This window comes from Salmo salar, chromosome ssa05, assembly GCF_905237065.1.
Source record: "Salmo salar chromosome ssa05, Ssal_v3.1, whole genome shotgun sequence".
NCBI classification, from domain to species: domain Eukaryota; kingdom Metazoa; phylum Chordata; class Actinopteri; order Salmoniformes; family Salmonidae; genus Salmo; species Salmo salar.
The window spans coordinates 51,556,754-51,577,306 of NC_059446.1; the positions used below are offsets into that span (position 1 = coordinate 51,556,754).

The following is a 20,553-nucleotide window of genomic DNA, read 5'->3' on the forward strand; positions in this document are numbered from 1 at the left end:
CCATAATTGGGACCATTACAGTGAAAATACACTGACTTATTTGACTGAAATTAAGGAGACCTGTTATGTCTGCAACTAAGTCCATGGCCATTACTTAAGTACCTCTGCCTCAATCTAAACCATGAAAAACTGCACTGTGAGAAAACAGCCACACAATTTGTTGAAGACGATGGAGAGTAAAACCAATTTCCAGTACGAAGAGGCCCCCCGTTAGCTTAAAGATGGGCTAAAAACAACGGTTGTGATGCTTTTCTCTTGCTGATGTAACACTAGCAAGCTAGGCTGTCATTACATGTCGTGTGTACAAGCTCCCTTACAGTCTCTCCTGCTGGGGACGATAAGTGGTAAGACAGGACCCCCCCCCCCCCCCACACCGGTTCAGCTGCCCCAGTGGGCCCTTCAACACACACCATTACAGTAATCTCACCCTGGCCTGCCACTGACACAGCCATTGAGTGGGTGGCCATAAGAGTAGGCAGTAAGTACCAACGAGTCAAAACGTTCAAGTCGCACTTCACCTTAATACTTACCTCTACAGAACAAAAGGCCACAATTCAAAAGAAGCAAAGGCGCATCCCACTTCGTCGTGTCGGGTTGTGTTAAATTCACATTAGGAGAGAACATGATTGATGTGCTCTGAAGAAGTGAATTTGTCATTTTGCCATTGAGGCATATACATTAAATCATTTCCCTAAGGTCTTTGAAGTGTCCCAAATGCCTGATGGAAGGTCATTCTAGTCGAGGACTCGGATGGCAACTTCATTCATATGCTACATTTTCACTTTCGCTCCTTCGAGGCTGGGCTGTACAATAGTTCTAAATAGAATACTAGTCAGAGATTTATTCGAGTGAGCGTTGTGTGCGGGCGCGTGCGGGATTACCTGTGTGTGTGCGGTTGTGTCTCTCTAGTTGGCTGGGCTTGGCGAAGGCTTTATCACAGGAGGAGCATTTGAAGAACTTGGGCCTTTGGGAGCCCAGTGAGGGTCCTCGCTGGTGGACACGCTCGTGCTCCTGTAGGAGAAAGAGGTCAGAGGTCCCGGGGACAGAAAATGTGAAACAGAGCAAATATGTTACAAAAAAAAAAAAAAACAATTTGCACGAGAACTGGCCGGCCAATTGCGCCAGCGTACACTTAAAACCATCGGAAACCCTAAAGTCTATTGACGAACCATCCCCCCAAAAATAAAGAAATCTAATGCAGAACCATCCAGAAACCACCCCAAAGTCTACTGACAAACCATCAAGAAACTCCAATATTTGACAAAATGACGAAGTATCAAGAAACTCCGAAGTCGAATGAAAAAGACAGAAGAAAACTCCTGTCTAGTCATGAACAAAGAAACAAGAAGGCCGGTCTCGTCATAGGATAGTGTGATGAATGAAAAGGATAGCATAGTAGCCCCGATAACTTTTTTCTTGATCTTAAACGCTATCAGCAACTGAACGTTTCTAAAAGAACTTTCTCTGCATGTCCCCAGAGTCATAGGAAAGTCTGAGCAAGCAAACCAACTACACAGACAAACAAGTGTGAGGGTGTGTGTGCGTATGAACATGCGCCCAAACCTTTGGTCTGGCGGGCCAAATGTTGTCCAGGGTGAAGTTTGGCCTGCGGGCCTCACTTTGAGCAGCCCTGGTATTGACCTTTAAATAAAAGCTACTCAACTCCTTAACATTATTGCTAAAAGTACTGGTATCTCCCACTTAACTATTGCTGAAAGTACTGGTCTCTCCCACTTAACTATTGCTGAACGTACTGGTATCTCCCGCTTAACTATTGCTGAAAGTGTTGCCATTTGTCTCTCTCCATCGCTAAATTACATCATGAACCCAGCAACAGTTTGTAAAGTGGAGAAATAAAACAAAACATGAATTAATCATTCTCTAATCTCGGACACCCAGAACTAAAATCTGTTGCGTAATTGCATCAAATGCTTAATAAGCTTAATGTACTAACAAAGCATCCACCCCTCTAAACGGAAACTCAAGCCAGTTTCAGGGAAGTGTATGGGCCAAATGTCCCCTCTGGGGTTACATGGGACTGCTGATTAGCACGGAACAGGCTTTGATACGGTTCTAGCCGTGCTCCACCGACCCAAAGGAGCATTGAATTCCGTAAAGGAGATGAGGAAAGCTTTTGGGAGCAGGATGAGCAAGAAATGAGGGGGGCGTCACTGAGCCAGAGAAGATATAGAAGTATCTTAACACACACGAACGCTCTCTGAATGACGCACAATCAAACACACATCTAATATGCTCTCTCTCTTGTTCATACACATGGACACAGACACACCATCAGGGGATCACACGTGTCATATCAGGTAAAGACAGACACACACGCACAGCCCGCACACACGCACAGCCCACACACACAGCCCACACACACACACACAGCCAAAGATAGAGGAGGACGTTGAGGAGTTGCAGAACAGCATGGCTCTCAGGCTGGATGAGAGCAGCTTGTAGGGGGCTGATCTCTGCATATTGACCCACAAATTAGGTCAAGCTCCGGCCTCTCCTCAATGCTTCCCACTGTTTACGTGCTGGAGTGGAGCTATTAAATGGAGAGCCTCTCTGCAGCCTTATCCTCATGAGTAGATTACGACAGCATTGTCAGAGGAGAAAAAGTGTGCACTCAGCTGTGCACTCACTTTTACCTCTCGCTCCTTCCGGGGCTTATTACTCTGTCAGGAGGCAGAAGGCGTTTGGGACACAGAGGGAAGAGTGACAGTTGGTGTATCGTTTTTACGAGACCCCGTCAGAAACTGAAGCAGCAGAAGAAAAGGTTTCAGTCATTGTGCTCAGGTCCTCTAAGGCGATTATGTTTATACTCCCCTGAATGCTGAGAAACCCTCAGCCGTTTGACTCCTGTAACCCACTCCTAACCCCGTCCCACCGCCCAGAACACACTCAAGAGTACTCAGAGCTGGCCCTACAGGAAACGATTATCCAGAGTTTAACACTGCTCTGAGGGCAAGACAGGGCAACTACTATCATGGAATGGAAGGAATACATACAACATATAAATGTGCTGTAGTGTGTGTGTGTGTGTGTGTGTCTGCCCAGGCCTACGGTGCTTTTTTTTGCCACACACTCCGCAAACTTGACAGTGTTCCATGCTATAGTCCAGTCTCCAGTGTGTGTTGGTGACTGTGTGTCTGTCCGTGCTTACCTTTAAGTGAGTAGCTCTTTTGAAGGCCTTGCCACACACTCTGCAGACATGGCACCGGTCCTTGCCGTGGGCCTGCCTGCAGTGGCGCCGCAGCGTGTTGGCACTCTGACACACCTGATCGCAGTAGAAACACTGGTTCTGCTTCTGGTTCTCCCTCTGGTCCTCCTTCCCCACCGCCTGGCCCTCCTCTGACAACTGGTTTCAACACAACACACACATTATCCTACCCACCACCCGGTCCTTCTTAGACATCGGTTAACAACACAACACACGTACAGGTACACGCGCACACACACGCACAGTGACTGACTGACCCTGTATACATTGTCAGGTTGTCCCTCAGCGGCCTGGGGGTGATGACTGATCAGTATGACCTGCTGGGTGGAGCCGACCTGTTGTCCTGAGAGATCCTGGTCACTGAGCACAGTTTGGTACTGCTGACTCTATGGAGAGAAGATACTCACTGTTACTGTGTGTGCGTGCGTGTGTAACACGTTTTACTATACTTGTGAGTACCAGAAGTCCTCGCAAGAATAGTAAACCAACCAAAATTCAGAGAAATGGTCCTCACTTGTAAAAAGTATATTTTAGACTTTTGTTTAGATTTAGGGTTAGAGTTAAGGTTAGTGTTTAGGGAAAATGTGATTTTGAATGGGAATCAATTGTTTTTCAGAGTGGTTACCTGTGTATGTGTGTGTGTGCGAATGTGTATGTGCATGATTGTGTGTGTGTTTCAGAGTCGTTACCTGTGCGTTGAAGTTGAGCGTGAATTGAGGTTGAGCGTCCAGCATACCCTGTGTGTCTGCCAGTGTGAGAGTGACGCTGCCGTCGCTGGCCATGCTTGATGATGACATCACTAGGCTCTGGGAACCAGCCGTCTGCGATAGGGAGGTGCTAGGCGGCAGGCTGGTGACTGACAGGAGAGACAGGAAGTAGGTGAGAATTTAACTTGACAGAAATACTTGCGAGATTTTAAAAAGCCATTTTTGTGCCATGACATTGAAAATGAATTGGCAATGCATTTTCAAATGGGTAGAATGATGCACTGTGGCATATGATAATCGCAAGGAGAGCAAGCCAGCGGAAATTGACTGGGAGTGGATTGGGCAGATGCCTGAAAACGACACATGAACAGCAAATACGTGAAAAAAAAAAGGACATTTTATGAGAAGTCATCAGATAATTTACTTCTTCTCTGCGGTATCATTTAAAATTGTGATGTGACAGTGTCAAGGGAAATTAGGCCTAGCAGCTTTCCCACACTCACCACTACAAGGAATCTTGGCAACTATGTTCCACAGTGTAAAAAATGTGAAAGGCCAAGAACCCCTTAGGCCTAAACCTCAACTAAATCTTGTAATGAATTATGTGGAAATTGAGCAAGTTGAGGTGACTAAACTGCTTGGAGTAACTCTGGATTGTAAAACAGTCGTGGTCAAAACATGTTGATACAACAGTAGCTAAGATGGGGAGAAGTCTGTCTATAATCTTAACAACACTATCAACAAGGCAGGTCCTACAGGCCCTGGTTTTGTCGCACCTGGACTACTGTTCAGTCGTGTGGTCAAGTGCCACAAAGAGGGACGTTGGAAAATTACAATTGGCTCAGAACAGGGCAGCACGGCTGGCCCTTAAATGTACACAGAGAGCTAACAATGATATGCCTTTCAATCTCTCATGGCTCAAAGTGGAGGAGAGATTGACTTCATCACTACTTGTTTTTGTAAGAAATGTTGACATGCTGATTGCACCGAGGTGTCCGTTTAAACTACTGGCACACAGCTAGGACACCCATGCATACCCCACAAGACATGCCACCGGAGGTCTCTTCACAATCCTCACAGTCCTACATAGAGCGATGGTTACATGGAACTCTATTCCACATCAGGTAACTGACACAAGCAGTAGAATCTGATTTTTTCAAAACAGATAAAAATACACCTTATGGAACAGCGGGGACTGTGAAGAGATACAAACAGACGGGAACAGACACGCACACAAGTATATTGTTGTACGGTGGGATTATACGTTTTGATCTGTAGATATGTAGTGGTGTAATGTTATATGATGTACTGTTCCATCTTTTGTTTTATGCGTGACGTAAGTGCCTTAATGTGTTTGGACCCCAGGAAGAATAGCTGCTGCCTTGGCATACAAATACACAATTCCACCCAACCAAAGCTTTACTATCGTCTCATCCTTTCATAATATCCTCTCGATTAGATGACTCACCGTTGTTAAATAAGAACACATTTGTAAAATGACCAAACTCCTCTCAACGCCTATTCATTGTTTGTCACAGAACGTTGTCCGCTTGAGTTGAGAGGAGAGCGATGTCGACGGCTCAGAGAAGTTGACGAAACTCCACAAGTGATGAGCGTTGAGAGGTACTGCAATCAGTGTGTTAATTGACCCATCTCTCCCGCTGAACAAATCACTCAACACACTTTATGTCACAGGCCCTTCGCTGTGCGCACAACGGGTGAGTAGATGCAAACATACACACACAGCAGTCAGTGCTGCTGCCAATCCTTACCAGTCATGCCCGCGTTGCTCTGAGGTAGAAGGTGGTCATTGCCAATGGTGAGGGTGGCACCTGTGGTTTGGTGGGATCCCAGCCTGATCCCGCCAATCATCTCTCCGCCACCATGGGTGCTGTGCTGCTGGAGGAGGTCTTGACCTTCAGGAAGAGAGAAAATACATTTGATCTCCAGCCCACAGTGACGTGACTAAATGATCTTCCCCCGCCCCTTTTTGCTCTTTCTATGTCTGCAGTCTTCATCTCTCCGTTTTTGGCTTTGTTTACATTCATGCAAATTCTGGTAACAGAATGACGGCATAAGAAGCACAAACCAGCATTCTGTTAGCAAACTTTGCATCTGCACTGTTCGTCAAGTAAATGTGTTTTTGGATTTTTTTCTGTGGAAATTGTTAAAAGTAGCACTTATGCATAGAGTTGTATGTTTAACTTTGAAATCATTGGTTTTCGTTTGGCATAAAACCTTTTTTTTAGTCTCAGCATCACTCGGCTACCGTGAAATTGCCCCTCTGTGATGAAGCACTTTAAATGACATTTTACGACTTAAATTTAATTCCCGGGCAGAGTGGAGGGGAACTGATTCTGAGCTGGATATAGGTATCCCGGATTAAGTTTTGGGTATTGTAGAAGGATGTTTGAGTGTGTATGCATCAGAGTGCCTGTGAGTGTGTGACTGTGTGTGTGTGTCCAGTATGTCAACTGACACACAAACACCTAACTTACATTTTTGTGGAATGTGAGTGCCACAATGACATATTTGGGAGAATAGGAGAGGAGAATTCTATTCATACATATTTTGTGTATATCACGACGAAGTATCCTTGAAGCGCTGTTGACGCATCTGTACAGTATACCAATTATAGTCTCATGAAAAGATGTGTTACTGACCTTTTTATCCGTACAATCACTTTGTTGAATTAAGGTGAAGAGAAAAATAGATGATTGTGCTCCTGTGAGCCAGCTTGTTTAGCTGTCACGTGTGTGTGTGTGTGTGTGTGTGTGGGCATGAGCGAGTGAGTGCCTATGGTGAGTGTCTGCTTGTGAGCATGTTTGTCTGTAGCTGCGTGTGTGTGTGTTTTCCCAAAGTGTGCACTGTGTACGATATGTAACTTTTTGGGCAACCCGACCAAATTCACATAAGAATGTGTGTTATAGATATGTCATTCTCATTGAAAGCAAGCCTAAGAAGCGGTAGATCTGTTCTATGTGCCCCTCTTCTATGGTTCCCTTTCTTAAGTTTCGTTTTTGAGTCTTTTACTTTCGGTTTTGCACACTAGCTTCAAACAGATGAAAATAGAAAAAAAGTGGTTATGGAAAATATATTTCTCAGCGGTTTAGATGATACAATGATTTGCTACACTATACTTGCTTGTTTTGTCGCATAAACTGACATTAAGTCAACCAGGAAATGTCAGAACAATTACTGCCTAGTGCATCTTTAAAAGCATATTGGATTGGTGCAAGCATTAGCTGGAGAGTTTCCTTCTTTGTTAAATCCATGATGGGGAGCGTGCAAGTGTACACTTTGGGAGAAGTATGGAGAATAGGGACAGATCATTTGTGGGTGTCTACCTGATATGGTGAGTGTGATCTCCTGGGGGTGGTTGCCTGCAGCAGTGTTGCCCCCAGCAGCAGCGTTGGCCTGGGCCTGGGCATGAGCTAGAGCCTGGGTGAGGCTGGAGTTGTTGATGGTCAGGGTGATCTCCTGAGCACCATGAGCCCCACTGGACACCAGGCCTGGAGCACTCATCACATGGCTCAGGTCCTGATGAGAACCTAAAGGGGGAAGGAGAGAAAACAGGGAGATACAGAAGCCATCATTAACTAATTGACTCTCTTCACTTCTATCATTCCTCTCTTTTTTCCCCTCCTATCCTCTCCCCTTTTCATCCCTCCTCTCCTTATCCCTCTTTTACTCCCTCCATCTATTCTCTCCTCTCCTCTCTCCCCGTCCCTCCCTCCTTCTCCCATGGCTTAGGCTGACACCCTATGCCGTCAAAGTAGGTCCAGCTGGTGTGAAAGCATGGCTGTGGAACAAACTCATTGTGACAGTTTCCTCAAGGTGGGGCCACACATCACATACCACTCATATCAACAACAGAAAGCTGTGGAGCCCAAAGGAGAGGAGAGGATATGAGTAGAAGAGACACCGTCAGCTGCATACAGTTATTTAAGAAACACTTTAGTGAAACATCTATCGAGTTTGGCTGCAAGGAAGCAAAAAGGATTCGGTGTCTTCGAGGAAAATCCAGAATTTCATGAATAATTCTGAGTGATAATGACCACGTTTACATGCACACCAATATCCTGTTATTATACTCAATACTCAAGTATTCTGTTTTTGAGTTGATGCATATAAACATCATATCCCGTGTACAATAACCCGAAAAAGCTTCCATCCCGGTTATGAGAAACCCGGAAAAAGATGCCTGGGATATGCAGATCGAAGACGGGATACTGTGGCATGTAAAAATCTTAGCCCGTTTAAATGTTCTTTTTGCGGTCTGCGCAGGCTGAGTTCTGCTTTTCATGGCTGTTGTGTGATGTTTTCATCTGATTGTCAAACAAATCACTTCAAAAAGTAGGCTCCCTGTGCAGTTCCATCCACCACAATATATATATATATAAATATATATATTTTTTATTCTGCTTATAATTTCCGACATTTGGTAAGCCATATTATAATTTCCGACATTTGGTAAGCCATATTATAATTTCCGACATTTGGTAAGCCATATTATAATTCCCGACATTTGGTAAGCCATATTATAATTCCCGACATTTGGTAAGCCATATTATAATTCCCGACATTTGGTAAGCCATATTATAATTTCCGACATTTGGTAAGCCATATTATAATTCCCGACATTTGGTAAGCCATATTATAATTTCCGACATTTGGTAGGCCATATTATAATTTCCGACATTTGATAAGCCATATTATAATTTCCGACATTTGATAAGCCATATTATAATTCCCGACATTTGGTAGTCCATTTGTCAACTAAAGTTTGATACATGCAGCTTCTCTTCTGTCATAACTTGGTGCCCCAGAAGATGAAATAAAGTAGTGCTCACCAGAATAATGTCTTACGTCGATAGAATGAATGCAGTAGTAATGTAGTAAACACCTGTAAAGTTGTCGGTTTCGTTTAGGGACCGGGCAGAAAGCGCAATAACTCCAAAACAGTCCTGTGCAAAATGTCCAAATGTTATCAGTTTGACCGGTTTTAAGGAAATTAAAAGCTGAGAAAATTACGAAACACATTTATGAAAAGACTTCTGTTTGTCCTGCTTGCATAACAGTGTCAAATATAACACATTACACACGCAGTCACATTTTCTCAAGAGATGCTGAAAGAAAGAATTCAAATTTCTCCACTCCTGTTCGAGACAAAATTGACATTTGTTGTATAATTTCACTGCCAGAAATGCAACATTCTGCAGCATTTAAAATGATATTACCCTACATGTGAAAGGTTAGAAGCCAAAGTCAGTGTCAATGTTTGAGTTACTATTCGACTTAACCCATATGACCTTAAAATGAGAAACATTCTGTTTATTCATGGTTACAGGGATAAGACCTTAAGCGGGATATGAACTACTATCTGGAATACTGTGCGCATGTAAACGTGGCCAATGTTAGTATAGGAATGCATATGAGAGGTATGGGGGAGAAGATGGGAGTACCATGCACCTGTGTTGTCACAGAAAATGTATGCATCCGCTGAAGGAACAGGTAAATTGAGGAGGGAAAAAATGTGTAAATCGAAAAGGCACCACAGTTTTTGCTTTGTACAGAAAATGCTCCATCTTGAAAAAGGTGAATGCTGACATGCACAATGCTTTGGGATTGTAATGGACTAATAAACATAACCAACTGACATTTACTCTTGAGGTGCTGACCTGTTGCACCCTCGACAACTGCTGTGATTATTATTATTTGACCATGCTGGTCATTTATGAACATTTGAACATCTTGGCCATGTTCTGTTATAATCTCCACCCGGCACAACCATAAGAGGACTGGCCACCCCTCATAGCCTGGTTCCTCTCTAGGTTTCTTCCTTGGTTTTGGCCTTTCTAGGGAGTTTTTCCTAGCCACCGTGCTTCTACACCTGCATTGCTTGCTGTTTGGGGTTTTAGGCTGGGTTTTTCTGTACAACACTTTGAGATATCAGCTGATGTAGGAAGGGCTATATAAATACATTTGATTTGAATTTGATTTGATAACACAAGTGAACTTTCCGAGGGAACTACCCCTTCAATTCTCCTGAGTGATCATGTTAGTATAGGAACAGAAATACAGAATTCTGGGGTGAAGACGGGACCACCATGCACCTGTGATGTCGTGCTCGCCAAGGCTGCCCATGGTGATGTGGCCGGGGCCGATAGCGGGGGGCTGCAGGGCCAGGCTGGTGAGCGGGTGCAGGACCACATTGGAGCCGGACGCCGAGGGGTCTCCCGTGGCCATGAGGTGGGCACCAGGGTGGCTGGTCAGGCCTCCGTCTCCTGTCAGGGCGTGGGAGAGGAGACCTCCCTGCTGGAGGATGGCTGGGTCAATCTGGAGGGGATGGGAGAATACCAATGAGTCAACACAAGAGAGGGGTGGGGGTAGAGAGAGAGAGAGAGAGAGAGAGAGAGACAAAGAGAGAGGTGAAAAGAGAGCGAGAGGGGAGCAGAGGAGTTAGGACAGATGATGAAAAAGAGGGAACAAAGGGAGAAGGAGAGGTGGAGCAAAGGAGAGAGAGGAAAGAGAGAGGGTGAGAAGTAGGTGACACTGGCAGTGACACACACACACACACCCCCTCATTACCTGCAGTGTGATGTTGTTGATGTTGCTGGAGTCGATGCCAGAGATCTGGACGTTGGGACACACTAGGTTGGCAGAGGTAAGCTGAAGGTGGATGCCCTCCAGAGTAGCCAGACCCTCCGACAGAGACACTGTCAGGTCACCACCCGCTACAATACAATCACAAAACCACACCATTAGATTAGAAGACCTTTATTGCCCCAAGCTTGGATAATTCGATTTGCATTTTAAGTTTCACAACATCAGTAAGGCACAAAATGTCATCAAGTTTATACACAACACAACATATAAAAAGCAGACTCCCATTCTGTGATATTTATAGACATTTTCTATCATTTAAATGAATGACAAACACCCATCTATTCTGGAAGAATGGCACTTAGAAATGCATGATGAGCCCAATTCAACTGTCTAGACTAAACCCACCATAAACCAAAATATAAGGTGTGGGACTTTGAGAAATAACTTTAATTATTTAATTTAATGCAGATTCACGTAATAAAAAACGAATGGTAATAATTCTGATTTTTCTGTGTTTGCTCAATGTGCCTTCTGTCTGCTCGAACAGATAAGAGTGGCGGCTCAAAGCAACTTATCATCCAATGGGGCATCTTCGAGCTACATGCGGAGAGCGAGAGAGGCTGCCAGTAGCACCCCGAGTTGTGTGCCAGCAATGAGCACGGTGTGTGGAAGCCATTTCTAAGTCATTTCGAATCCCTACTAGATTCTCGAACAGCGCTGTGAGGGGAATTCATTTCATGGCTGCTTTTTTGGATGGCTTCCCCCTCGCCGCCAGTTTGAACAAACGACAGATTAGAGGTGAAGTGAGCCAGAGTTCAGTCAAAACATTCCAACTCTTAAGTGTTGATGCTTTTCAGACTCCACAACTGTTGTTTCAGACTCCTTATTCCGTCCTAGTCTGTAGAGCTAACCAACAGATACGTCATACTGTAGCTGAAGCCTAGAATGTCTTAATAAATTGGACTGAAAAAATATTTATTTTCCATGAGATGGAAACTTGTCTTTGACATGAGGCTCACACCAGGAAAACTACAGGAAAAGTGCTTTCAATATTTGCAGAACATTGGTCTTGCTTTTGAACCAGGCGTGAAAGACGTTGCCTGGCTACCCAGACTCCTTGCTCCAGCCAAATACTACACCACGCCAATGGACGTTAGTTTCTTCTCCACAATGAGTCTGGATCGGAGTGCCTCCTCGACCCCTCACCGAATTCAAACACATTCGGGCCGTCTTATTGGTCCAGAAACCAATGGGTTGGGCCAGAGCCAGAACACAAGTTGGTAAAGCGTCAGTTTGGAAAATTGTCATTGGCGTTGATACTCTGATTGGTTAAAGATGATCCAATCGCTGATTACTTTGTTTTGTACAACACCCCTCCGTGCCCCTCTTCACCACAAACAATTTCAATGATGGCAGTCTCAGACTAAAGTATGTAGTGAACGACAGAGCAGTGGAATAATTTAGTGTGAGTCATCAGGCTATGAAAGACAAGCATGTCCTCCTAAAGTATGAATACTTTTGCCATTTTACTGGACTAAACTATTTGACCTCACTCTCAATTCCCTGAAATCCCAGAATATGACAACAGTGACAGTTCTGCCTGGAAATGAGACAGAGCAGGCAAAACAGTTGAAATGACACTGTTGCAACCTGAAACTGGTTGAAATGACGACAGTATGACGTCATTTCGATGTAATGTCCCACAATGTCCAGCTCTATTTTCTCGCAATATCCAGCTCTCATCCTCCCTCTCCCAGTGTATCTGTGCATCTACAGCCAAACACACCTAGTGCAGAATAGGCAGGTTGTGGTGTGCAGTGATGAAGCACCCCTTAGCACTAAGCATGCAAGGCCTCAGGCCTAGTGATATGACACTAGCCCAGTAGCTGTAAACACCAGTCATTAGCTCTTCCTGGCTGGCTACTGAGAACAGACTGTACTTGGACTCAGGTTTCAAACCTCTCCTCTCAGTCTCAAACTATGGTTTGAATGTAGACTAGGCTAGGGCTGACTCTTCAGGTGAAATATGGTTGCTGTGCTTAGCAGCCTTGGGTGCATGCTTCATGTCAATAGTGGAAGGGGTGAGCTAGGCTTGCATAGGGTAATAAGTATTGGCAATAAGAATGAAATAATGATGTGTTTGTGGCAGTGAACGGTTGCGCGAATGTGTGTGTGTGCCAGGGTTGGGGTGAATTCCACCTAAACTCAAGTCAGGAATTGAATTGTATTTATACATTTTATGGAGAGGAACCCATGTGCAATTCAATATATTAATTGAATTGGAATTGACCCCCAACCCTGATGTGAGTGAGTGAAGGAGTGACTGAGTGGGCCCTTACCGGACATGGAGGTAGGCAGGATAGCCTGGCCCACTAGACCTTGCTGCAGCAGGTTCTGGTCAAACTGGCCTGCGAGGACCTGATTGGCTGGGAGGTAAATGTTATGGTCTGTGGTAGTAGCCTGGAGCAGGCCCACAGGGTGCAGGGTCTCTGGGTCAGCCGGGTGCTGCTGCTGGTTCTGGTTACTTCTGGATGATGCCGCTCGCTTGGCCTTCCGACCCTCTGAGCTGGGCCGGTAGTGACACTGGATGTGGGTCTTGCGGTGGCCTGAGGTGCGGAAGCGGAGCTCGCAGAAGGGGCATTTGAAGGGCTTGGAGCCCGTGTGGAGACGCATGTGGACTTTCAGACTCCCTTTGGTGGAAAAGGATGTGTTGCACATGTGACAGTTGAACAGCTTCTGACCTGCAGGGAGAGAACAGAATGATAGCATTGTTAACGGTAGGTTTCTTCTTGTTTTCCCCTATAGTATGTAGCCCTAACAGGGCTTTACTGTGTACCACTAATTCTCATTATTTAACATAGTGGTAGGTTTGGCAATAATGTGGCTGAGGTCTGGGATCGAGTGAGGGCCGCCAGGTTTTTTTTGGAGTGGGTGTTAGGTCCAAAATGTGTATTGTGACTCTAGATTGATGTGAACCAATAAACGTTTGCCAATGACGTCCTGAAACAGAGAGTTTGAATGTCATTGTTCCATTGAAGAACGTTTCGCACCTCCGTTCTGACTGGCTGACAAGACGCCTTTTCCCCGATTTCTCCCCGAGAGTACCAATAAAACGAGTCACTTTTCTAATTACTGCAGTTCCTAAAGTTAATTCAGCCGTCCCTACAGAGAATACTAATCCACAGCTCTTCAACAATAACTTGGATTATTAGACCTACTTAACTAATGCCTGGGCCTTCTCATTAATCATGGAGAGTGAGTGTGTCTGCTCCAGGGTCAGAGTGTCAAACCACAGTAATTACCGAAAGAGAACAAGGTGTGAAGAGATATCTCCTAATATCCCTTGAATAACAAAACTTTTCTGCTGCCATCTTGCGCCGGCGATCAAACCTACAACTCCGTCCCATAAATCATCGGGCACAATTACTCCCCACGGCGCCGTTAGACGATAAGACATGCAAATGAGGCCGATTTAAATTTTGTTTATAATAAATTAGGACTACGTATCCAAGAATTTATAAACTGTTGTTTTTGAGTACGGACCCGCTTTCACTGCATTTACTGATTGATTTACATAATGTAACTCTTAAATCATGGATCAAAGTACACTACACCCACAGAGTTGGACCATATTGAGAACATATTGCAGCTAATGTAGTAACAACCCTAACATCACTTAAACTAATTAACAGGGACAGATCAGCCTACGCTACTCCCACGGTGGCATTTGAACTAACGTTCCCCTCCAACTGTGTTTCCTCTGATCCCTCCCAAGCCCTCTGATCAGATGGAGTGGAAGTACACGCTGTGCACTACACGCTGACCTGTGTGGGTCTTTACGTGGCAGTCCAGGGTGGACTTCACGGTGAAGTTCTTCCCACACTCGTCACACTTGTAAGGACGCTCTCCTGTGTGGATCCGGATATGTCTAGAGAGAGCGAGGGAGGGAGGGAGAGAAAGAGCGAGCGAGCAAGTTACTCATGAACATTCCTGTTAGAATGGAGAGCGTGTCAAGGGAACGCTTTCGGTTAAGTTTCAGAGTCTAAGAATTAATTAAAAGAAGTTAAATTAAAAGAAGATTAATTAAAAGAAGATTAATTAAAAAAAGAAGGTTCACATTCTTTTCATTAAAAAAATACAGTACAACACACAATGCAATTCTCACCTGTGGCCATTCTGATGTTTTCCTACTTTAATTTGGCATGCTTTGTGCTTACCAAGGCTCCCAGGAAATTAAATAACACCTGGATGTCTTCTTTCCTGAATTTGAATCTGCAAGTTTCAGGCACAAGGTCACTGACTCAGCAAAATGGTTAGTTTACTCCCTCTCATAACCTGAGCAGGGATACGTTTATTTTTATATGATGACATTTTTTTGCTGACAAAGCAGAACGTTTTCTATGAGAATGGGTAGCTTGTCAGGGTAACTTGTCTTTGTCAAAAACACGTCAGCTTTCTTGTTTTGATAAAAGAGCACCATGAAATGAAGTGAATACATCTTTGTTGCAGCCATCCCCCTGAGGTGTTGCTGTCATTTCCCCTTGTTTTCGGTAGGCTTAGTGACTCGATAACTATATTAGGCTACTTTTGAAGAGCTTCCGAAATTAAAAGCTAAGCCTATCCCATAAATACTTCAATATGGCCTTGAGTTAGGGCTGGTCGGGGGGGGTCGGGGGGGTGCTGATTGATGAAGCCATAATGATCATTACTTAAGATCTGACAAGCTCATTACTTAATATCTTAATACCCCAATCTAATATTCCTCACCATTAATTGCAACCAAACTTTTATGGTCCAATAAAACCTTTTCTCTTGGTAGCAGAACAGTTTATGCTCGGATTGCAATGAATGATGGACCAAAATTTCACTAACTAAAAGTTACTGCCCGAAAACACTGCACTAAAGAAATTAGCAGTTGATATGTCACCTCTGTCCATTTCATAGCAGTATTTTTTCTTCTTCTGACAAGATGACTCCATAAAACGCTGGGACAATTCCAGCTGTCAAACTAGATCCTACCTCTCCTCACACAGCTCCGCTCATGTTAAGCGGAGGCATCATTCCTTAAAAGGGGCAATCTGTGATTGCTACGCCCATGATATATACCCATTGATTTTTGAAGAACATCACATGCTTCATGAGCTTAGTTCAACTGTCGTACCCCATCAGAAAGCAAAATCTAACATTGTTTTACTCCAATGTTTGTAAACAATATAGTTGTAAAAAAGAACACTGTATAGCCTCAAAACATTTGCAATATAAATGGTCAGTCCTTGCATCCAAACATCTTTCTTTGAATTTGAGAGTGGTTACATTTCTCCAGCCCCATCACTCAGCCGTCTTACCCAAACAGCGATGGGGGACCGCTGTGTTATTGTTTGAACTGCAGATTGACGCTTTAAGAAACATTTCGCCTGTCACGCACTGTTCACACACCGGTGCAACACTAGTGCCAAACAAGAGGGAAATGAAGAGGGAAACAACTCATTTCTCCAGCGCCTGACGATGACAATCGTTCACAGGGGAGATAAAAAAATAAAATTGGCTGTTTAACAGCTTGTTTGGCGGTGATCTCACGAATGAACTCCCCAGTAAACACGTGTGTGTGTATTGGCAGGTGATAAGCACCCCAATAACACGAACACTGTCAGCCAGCCTGTGAGTGCTGTGGGCTGTGTTAATAACTTCATGTAGGGTCTATTGTGGAGCCTCTCTCAGAGCAGAGGTCTGCAGTGGAAACTGTTGTAGTGACTGGGAGGAGGGCTCTTCTTCTGGGAAAGAGGTTGGGTCAGGGCTGCAGTTTGGAGCCTGTTCAGGGCCCTGTAATTGGGCTCTCTGTGGTGGAGGGCTCTTCTGGGATATAGGATGGGCGTGGGTGGGTGGGAAAAAATGAGCTGGGCATTGCTCTCTGAGAGGTCCAGGAGGAGAGGGCGGCTGGAACGTCAAGGTAACTCTTCATCCGCTGGGAAAGACAATCATGACAGAATAATGAGAAGGAGAGAGAGAGAGAGAGGTGGAGATGGACGTAGAGGTGGACTCACGGGCTGGACTGCACCTGAACATGACTACAGAGAGGAGCCCCTCCCATAGAGCTCAGAGAGGTGGGGGAAACTTCAACCCCAAGAGCAAGATATTCAGAGACACAGAGAGAGTCTGAGTCGCTCAGAGTCAGAGCATGAGGGGGAATAGGACCAGGGCCTAAACGAACACCTGCCATGTCCATTTCAGCAGCCACGTTGTCGGGTAGTCAGGGCTCAACAGTGCAAGCATTTCACTCACATTCGTGAATAAAAAAAAAAAGAGTTAGAAGTCAAGTATGATCAGATTTATAGCAAAATAAACGCTGCAGTAGCTGTTTTCAAAGTGTTTCTGTCATTTTGTTTCATAGCTGGTAGATAATCACACAAAGAACTACAAATCCTATAATGTCCCACCTCGCGCAACACTGCCCGGCTGGGGAGCTGAAGACTCATTTTTAGAAGTGCTGTGCACAAGCATACAAGTTGGTCTAATTTACACGAAGTCTACTAAAGTAAGGCTTGTTTCTTGGCTATTTACATTATTTTGTTCACACACTAGGTTGTTTTTCAATGCTAGAGTTCGCTTCAACTGCTAGCGAAGACACATTTAAAAAATAAATAAATACAAATATTTCACCAGGTAAGCTAGTTGAGAACAAGTTCTCATTTACAACTGCCACCTGGCCAAGATAAAGCAAAGCAGTGCGACACAAACAACATCACAGAGTTACACATGGAATAAACAAACGTACAGTCAATAACACAATAGAATAAAATAAAGTCTATATTGAGTGTGTGCAAATGGCATGAGGTGGTAAGGCAATAAATAGGCCATAGTAGCAAAGTAATTACAATTTAGCAAATTAACACTGGAGTGATAGATGAGCAGATGATGATGTGCAAGTAGAAATACTGGTGTGCAAAAGAGCAGAAAAGTAAATAAAAACAATATGGGGATGAGGTAGGTAGATTGGGTGGGCTATTTACAGATGGGCTATGTACAGCTGCAGCGATCCATTAGCTGCTCAGATAGCTGATGTTTAAAGTTAGTGAGGGAAATATAAGTCTCCAGCTTCAGCGATTTTTGCAATTTGATCCAGTCATTGGCAGCAGAGAACTGGAAGAAAAGGCAGCCAAAGGAGGTGTTTGCTTTGGGGATGACCAGTGAGATACACCTGCTGGAGCGCGTGCTACGGGTGGGTGTTGTTATCGTGACCAGTGAGCTGAGATAAGGCGGAGCTTTACCTAGCATAGACTTATAGCTGACCTGGAGCCAGTAGGTCTGGCGACGAATATGTAGCGAGGGCCAGCCGACTAGAGCATACAGGTCGCAGTGGTGGGTGGTATAAGGGGCTTTGGTGACAAAACGGATGGCACTGTGATAGACTGCATCCAATATCCTGAGTAGAGTGATGGAGGCTATTTTGTAAATGACATCGCCGAAGTCGAGGATAGTCAGTTTTACGAGGGTATGTTTGGCGGCATGAGTGAAGGAGGCTTTGTTTGCGAAATAGGAAGCCTATTCTAGATTTCATTTTGGATTGGAGATGTTTAATGAGTCTGAAAGGAGAGTTTACAGTCTAGCCAGACACCTAGGTATTTGTAGTTGTCCACATATTCTAAGTCAGAACCGTCCAGAGCAGTGATGCTAGGTCGGGCGGGCGGGTGTAGGCAGCGAACGGTTGAAAAGCATGCATTTGGTTTTCCTAGCATTTAAGAGCAGTTGGAGGCCACGGAAGGAGTGTTGTATGGCATTGAAGCTCGTTTGGAGGTTAGTTAACACAGTGTCCAAAGAAGGGCCAGATGTATACAGAATGGTGTCGTCTGCGTAGAGGTGGATCAGGGAATCACCCGCAGCAAGAGTGACATCGTTGATGTATACAGAGAAAAGAGTCAGCCCGTGAATTGAACCCTGTGGTACCCCCATAGAGACTGCTGGAGGTCCGGACAACAGGCCCTCCGATTTCACACACTGAACTCTGTCTGAGAAATAGTTGGTGAACCAGGTGAGGCAGTCATTTGACAAACCAAGGCTGTTGAGACTGCCATTAAGAATATGGTGATTGACAGAGTAGAAAGCCTTGGCCAGGTCGATGAAGATGGCTGCACAGTACTGTCTTTTATCGATGGCGGTTATGATATCGTTTAGTACCTTGAGCGTGGCTGAGGTGCACCCGTGACCAGCTCGAAAACCAGATTGCACAGCGGAGAAGGTACGGTGGGATTCGAAATGGTCAGTGATCTGTTTATTAACTTGGCTTTCGAAGACTTTAGAAAGTCAGGGCAGGATGGATATAGGTCTATAACAGTTTGGGTCTAGCGTGTCACCCCCTTTGAAGAGGGGGATGACCGCGGCAGATTTCCAATCTTTAGGGATCTCGGACGATACAAAAGAGGTTGAACAGACTGGTAATAGGGGTTGCAACAATGGCGGCGGATAATTTTAGAAAGAGAGGGTCCAGATTGTCTAGCCCAGCTGATTTGTACGGGTCCAAGTTTTGCAGCTCTTTCAGAACATCTGCTATCTGGATTTGGGTGAAGGAGAAGCTGGGGAAGCTTGGGCAAGTAGCTGCGGGGGGTGCGGAGCTGTTGGCCGGGGTTGGGGTAGCCAGGAGGAAAGCATGGCCACGCGTAGAGAAATGCTTATTGAAATTCTCGATTATCGTGGATATACCGTGGTGACCGTGTTACCTAGCCTCAGTGCAGTGGGCAGCTGAGAGGAGGTACTATTATTCTCCATGGACTCTACAGTGTCCCAAAACTTTTCGGAGTTAGCTACAGGATGCACATTTCTGTTTGAAAAAGCTGGCCTTTGCTTTCCTGACTGACTGCGTGTATTGGTTCCTGGCTTCCCTGAAAAGTTGCCCATCGTGGGGACTATTCGATGCTAGTGCAGTACGTCACAGGATGTTTTTGTGCTGGTCGAAGGCAGTCAGGTCTGGAGTGAACCAAGGGCTATATCTGTTCTTATTTTTATTTAACCTTTATTTAACCAGGTAGGCAATTTGAGAACAAGTTCTCATTTACAATTGCGACCTGGCCAAGATAAAGCAAAGCAGTTCGACACATACAACAACACAGAGTTACACATGGAGTAAAACAAACATACAATCAATAATACACTAGAAAAATAAGTCTATATACAATGTGAGCAAATGAGGTGAGATAAGGGAGGTAAAGGCAAAAAAGGCCATGGTGGCAAAGTAAATACAACAAAGCAAGGTAAACACTGGAATGGGAGATTTATAGTAGAAGAAAGCGCAAAGTAGAAATAGAAATAATGGGGTGCAAAGGAGCAAAATAAATAAATACAGTAGGGGAAGAGGTAGTTGTTTGGGCTAAATTATAGATGGGCTATGTACAGGTGCAGTGATCTGTGAGCTGCTCTGACAGCTGGTGCTTAAAACTAGTGATGGAGATAAGTGTTTCCAGTTTCAGAGATTTTTGTTCGTTCCAGTCATTGGCAGCAGAGAACTGGAAGGAGAGACAGCCAAAGGAGGAATTGGCTTTGGGGGTGACCAGAGAGATATACCTGCTGGAGCACGTGCTACAGGTAGGTGCTGCTATGGTGACCACTGAGCTGAGAAAAGGGGGGACTTTAAATAGCAGGGTCTTGTAGATGACCTGGAGCCAGTGGGTTTGGCGACGAGTATGAAGCGAGGGCCAGCCAACGAGAGCATACAGGTCGCAGTGGTGGGTAGTATATGGGGCTTTGGTGACAAAACAGATGGCACTGTGATAGACTACATCCAGTTTATTGAGTAGGGTATTGGAGGCTATTTTGTAAATGACATCGCGGATTGGTAGGATGGTCAGTTTTAGTTCTACATTTTTTGAGGCATACTTATTTAAGATGGTGAGGAAATTACTTTTAAAGAATGACATGACTGCCCTGGTTGCCATGGTAACCCCCTCCCTTAAATGAAAAATCCACCCAAAACCACTAATTCCTATAATTTATAGTGTTAAATAACAATATTATGTGAGAACA

At 44.6% G+C, this 20,553-nt stretch overlaps 1 protein-coding gene across 2 annotated transcripts in view; it reads right to left on the reverse strand.

Moving 5' to 3' along the window:
* Window positions 1–20,553, reverse strand: part of LOC106605070 (zinc finger protein 236) — a 94,973-nt gene that overhangs the window by 9,275 nt on the left and 65,145 nt on the right. For both annotated transcript variants that reach the window (XM_014200335.2, XM_014200337.2), the window contains exons 21-30: window positions 14,367–14,470; window positions 12,882–13,283; window positions 10,525–10,670; window positions 10,050–10,272; window positions 7,281–7,484; window positions 5,706–5,849; window positions 3,916–4,082; window positions 3,484–3,612; window positions 3,170–3,364; window positions 882–1,011 (exon numbers count right to left, since the gene is read on the reverse strand). In XM_014200335.2, the coding sequence (XP_014055810.1) occupies window positions 882–1,011; window positions 3,170–3,364; window positions 3,484–3,612; window positions 3,916–4,082; window positions 5,706–5,849; window positions 7,281–7,484; window positions 10,050–10,272; window positions 10,525–10,670; window positions 12,882–13,283; window positions 14,367–14,470 (1,844 nt within the window). The remainder of the gene's footprint in view (window positions 1–881; window positions 1,012–3,169; window positions 3,365–3,483; window positions 3,613–3,915; window positions 4,083–5,705; window positions 5,850–7,280; window positions 7,485–10,049; window positions 10,273–10,524; window positions 10,671–12,881; window positions 13,284–14,366; window positions 14,471–20,553) is intronic.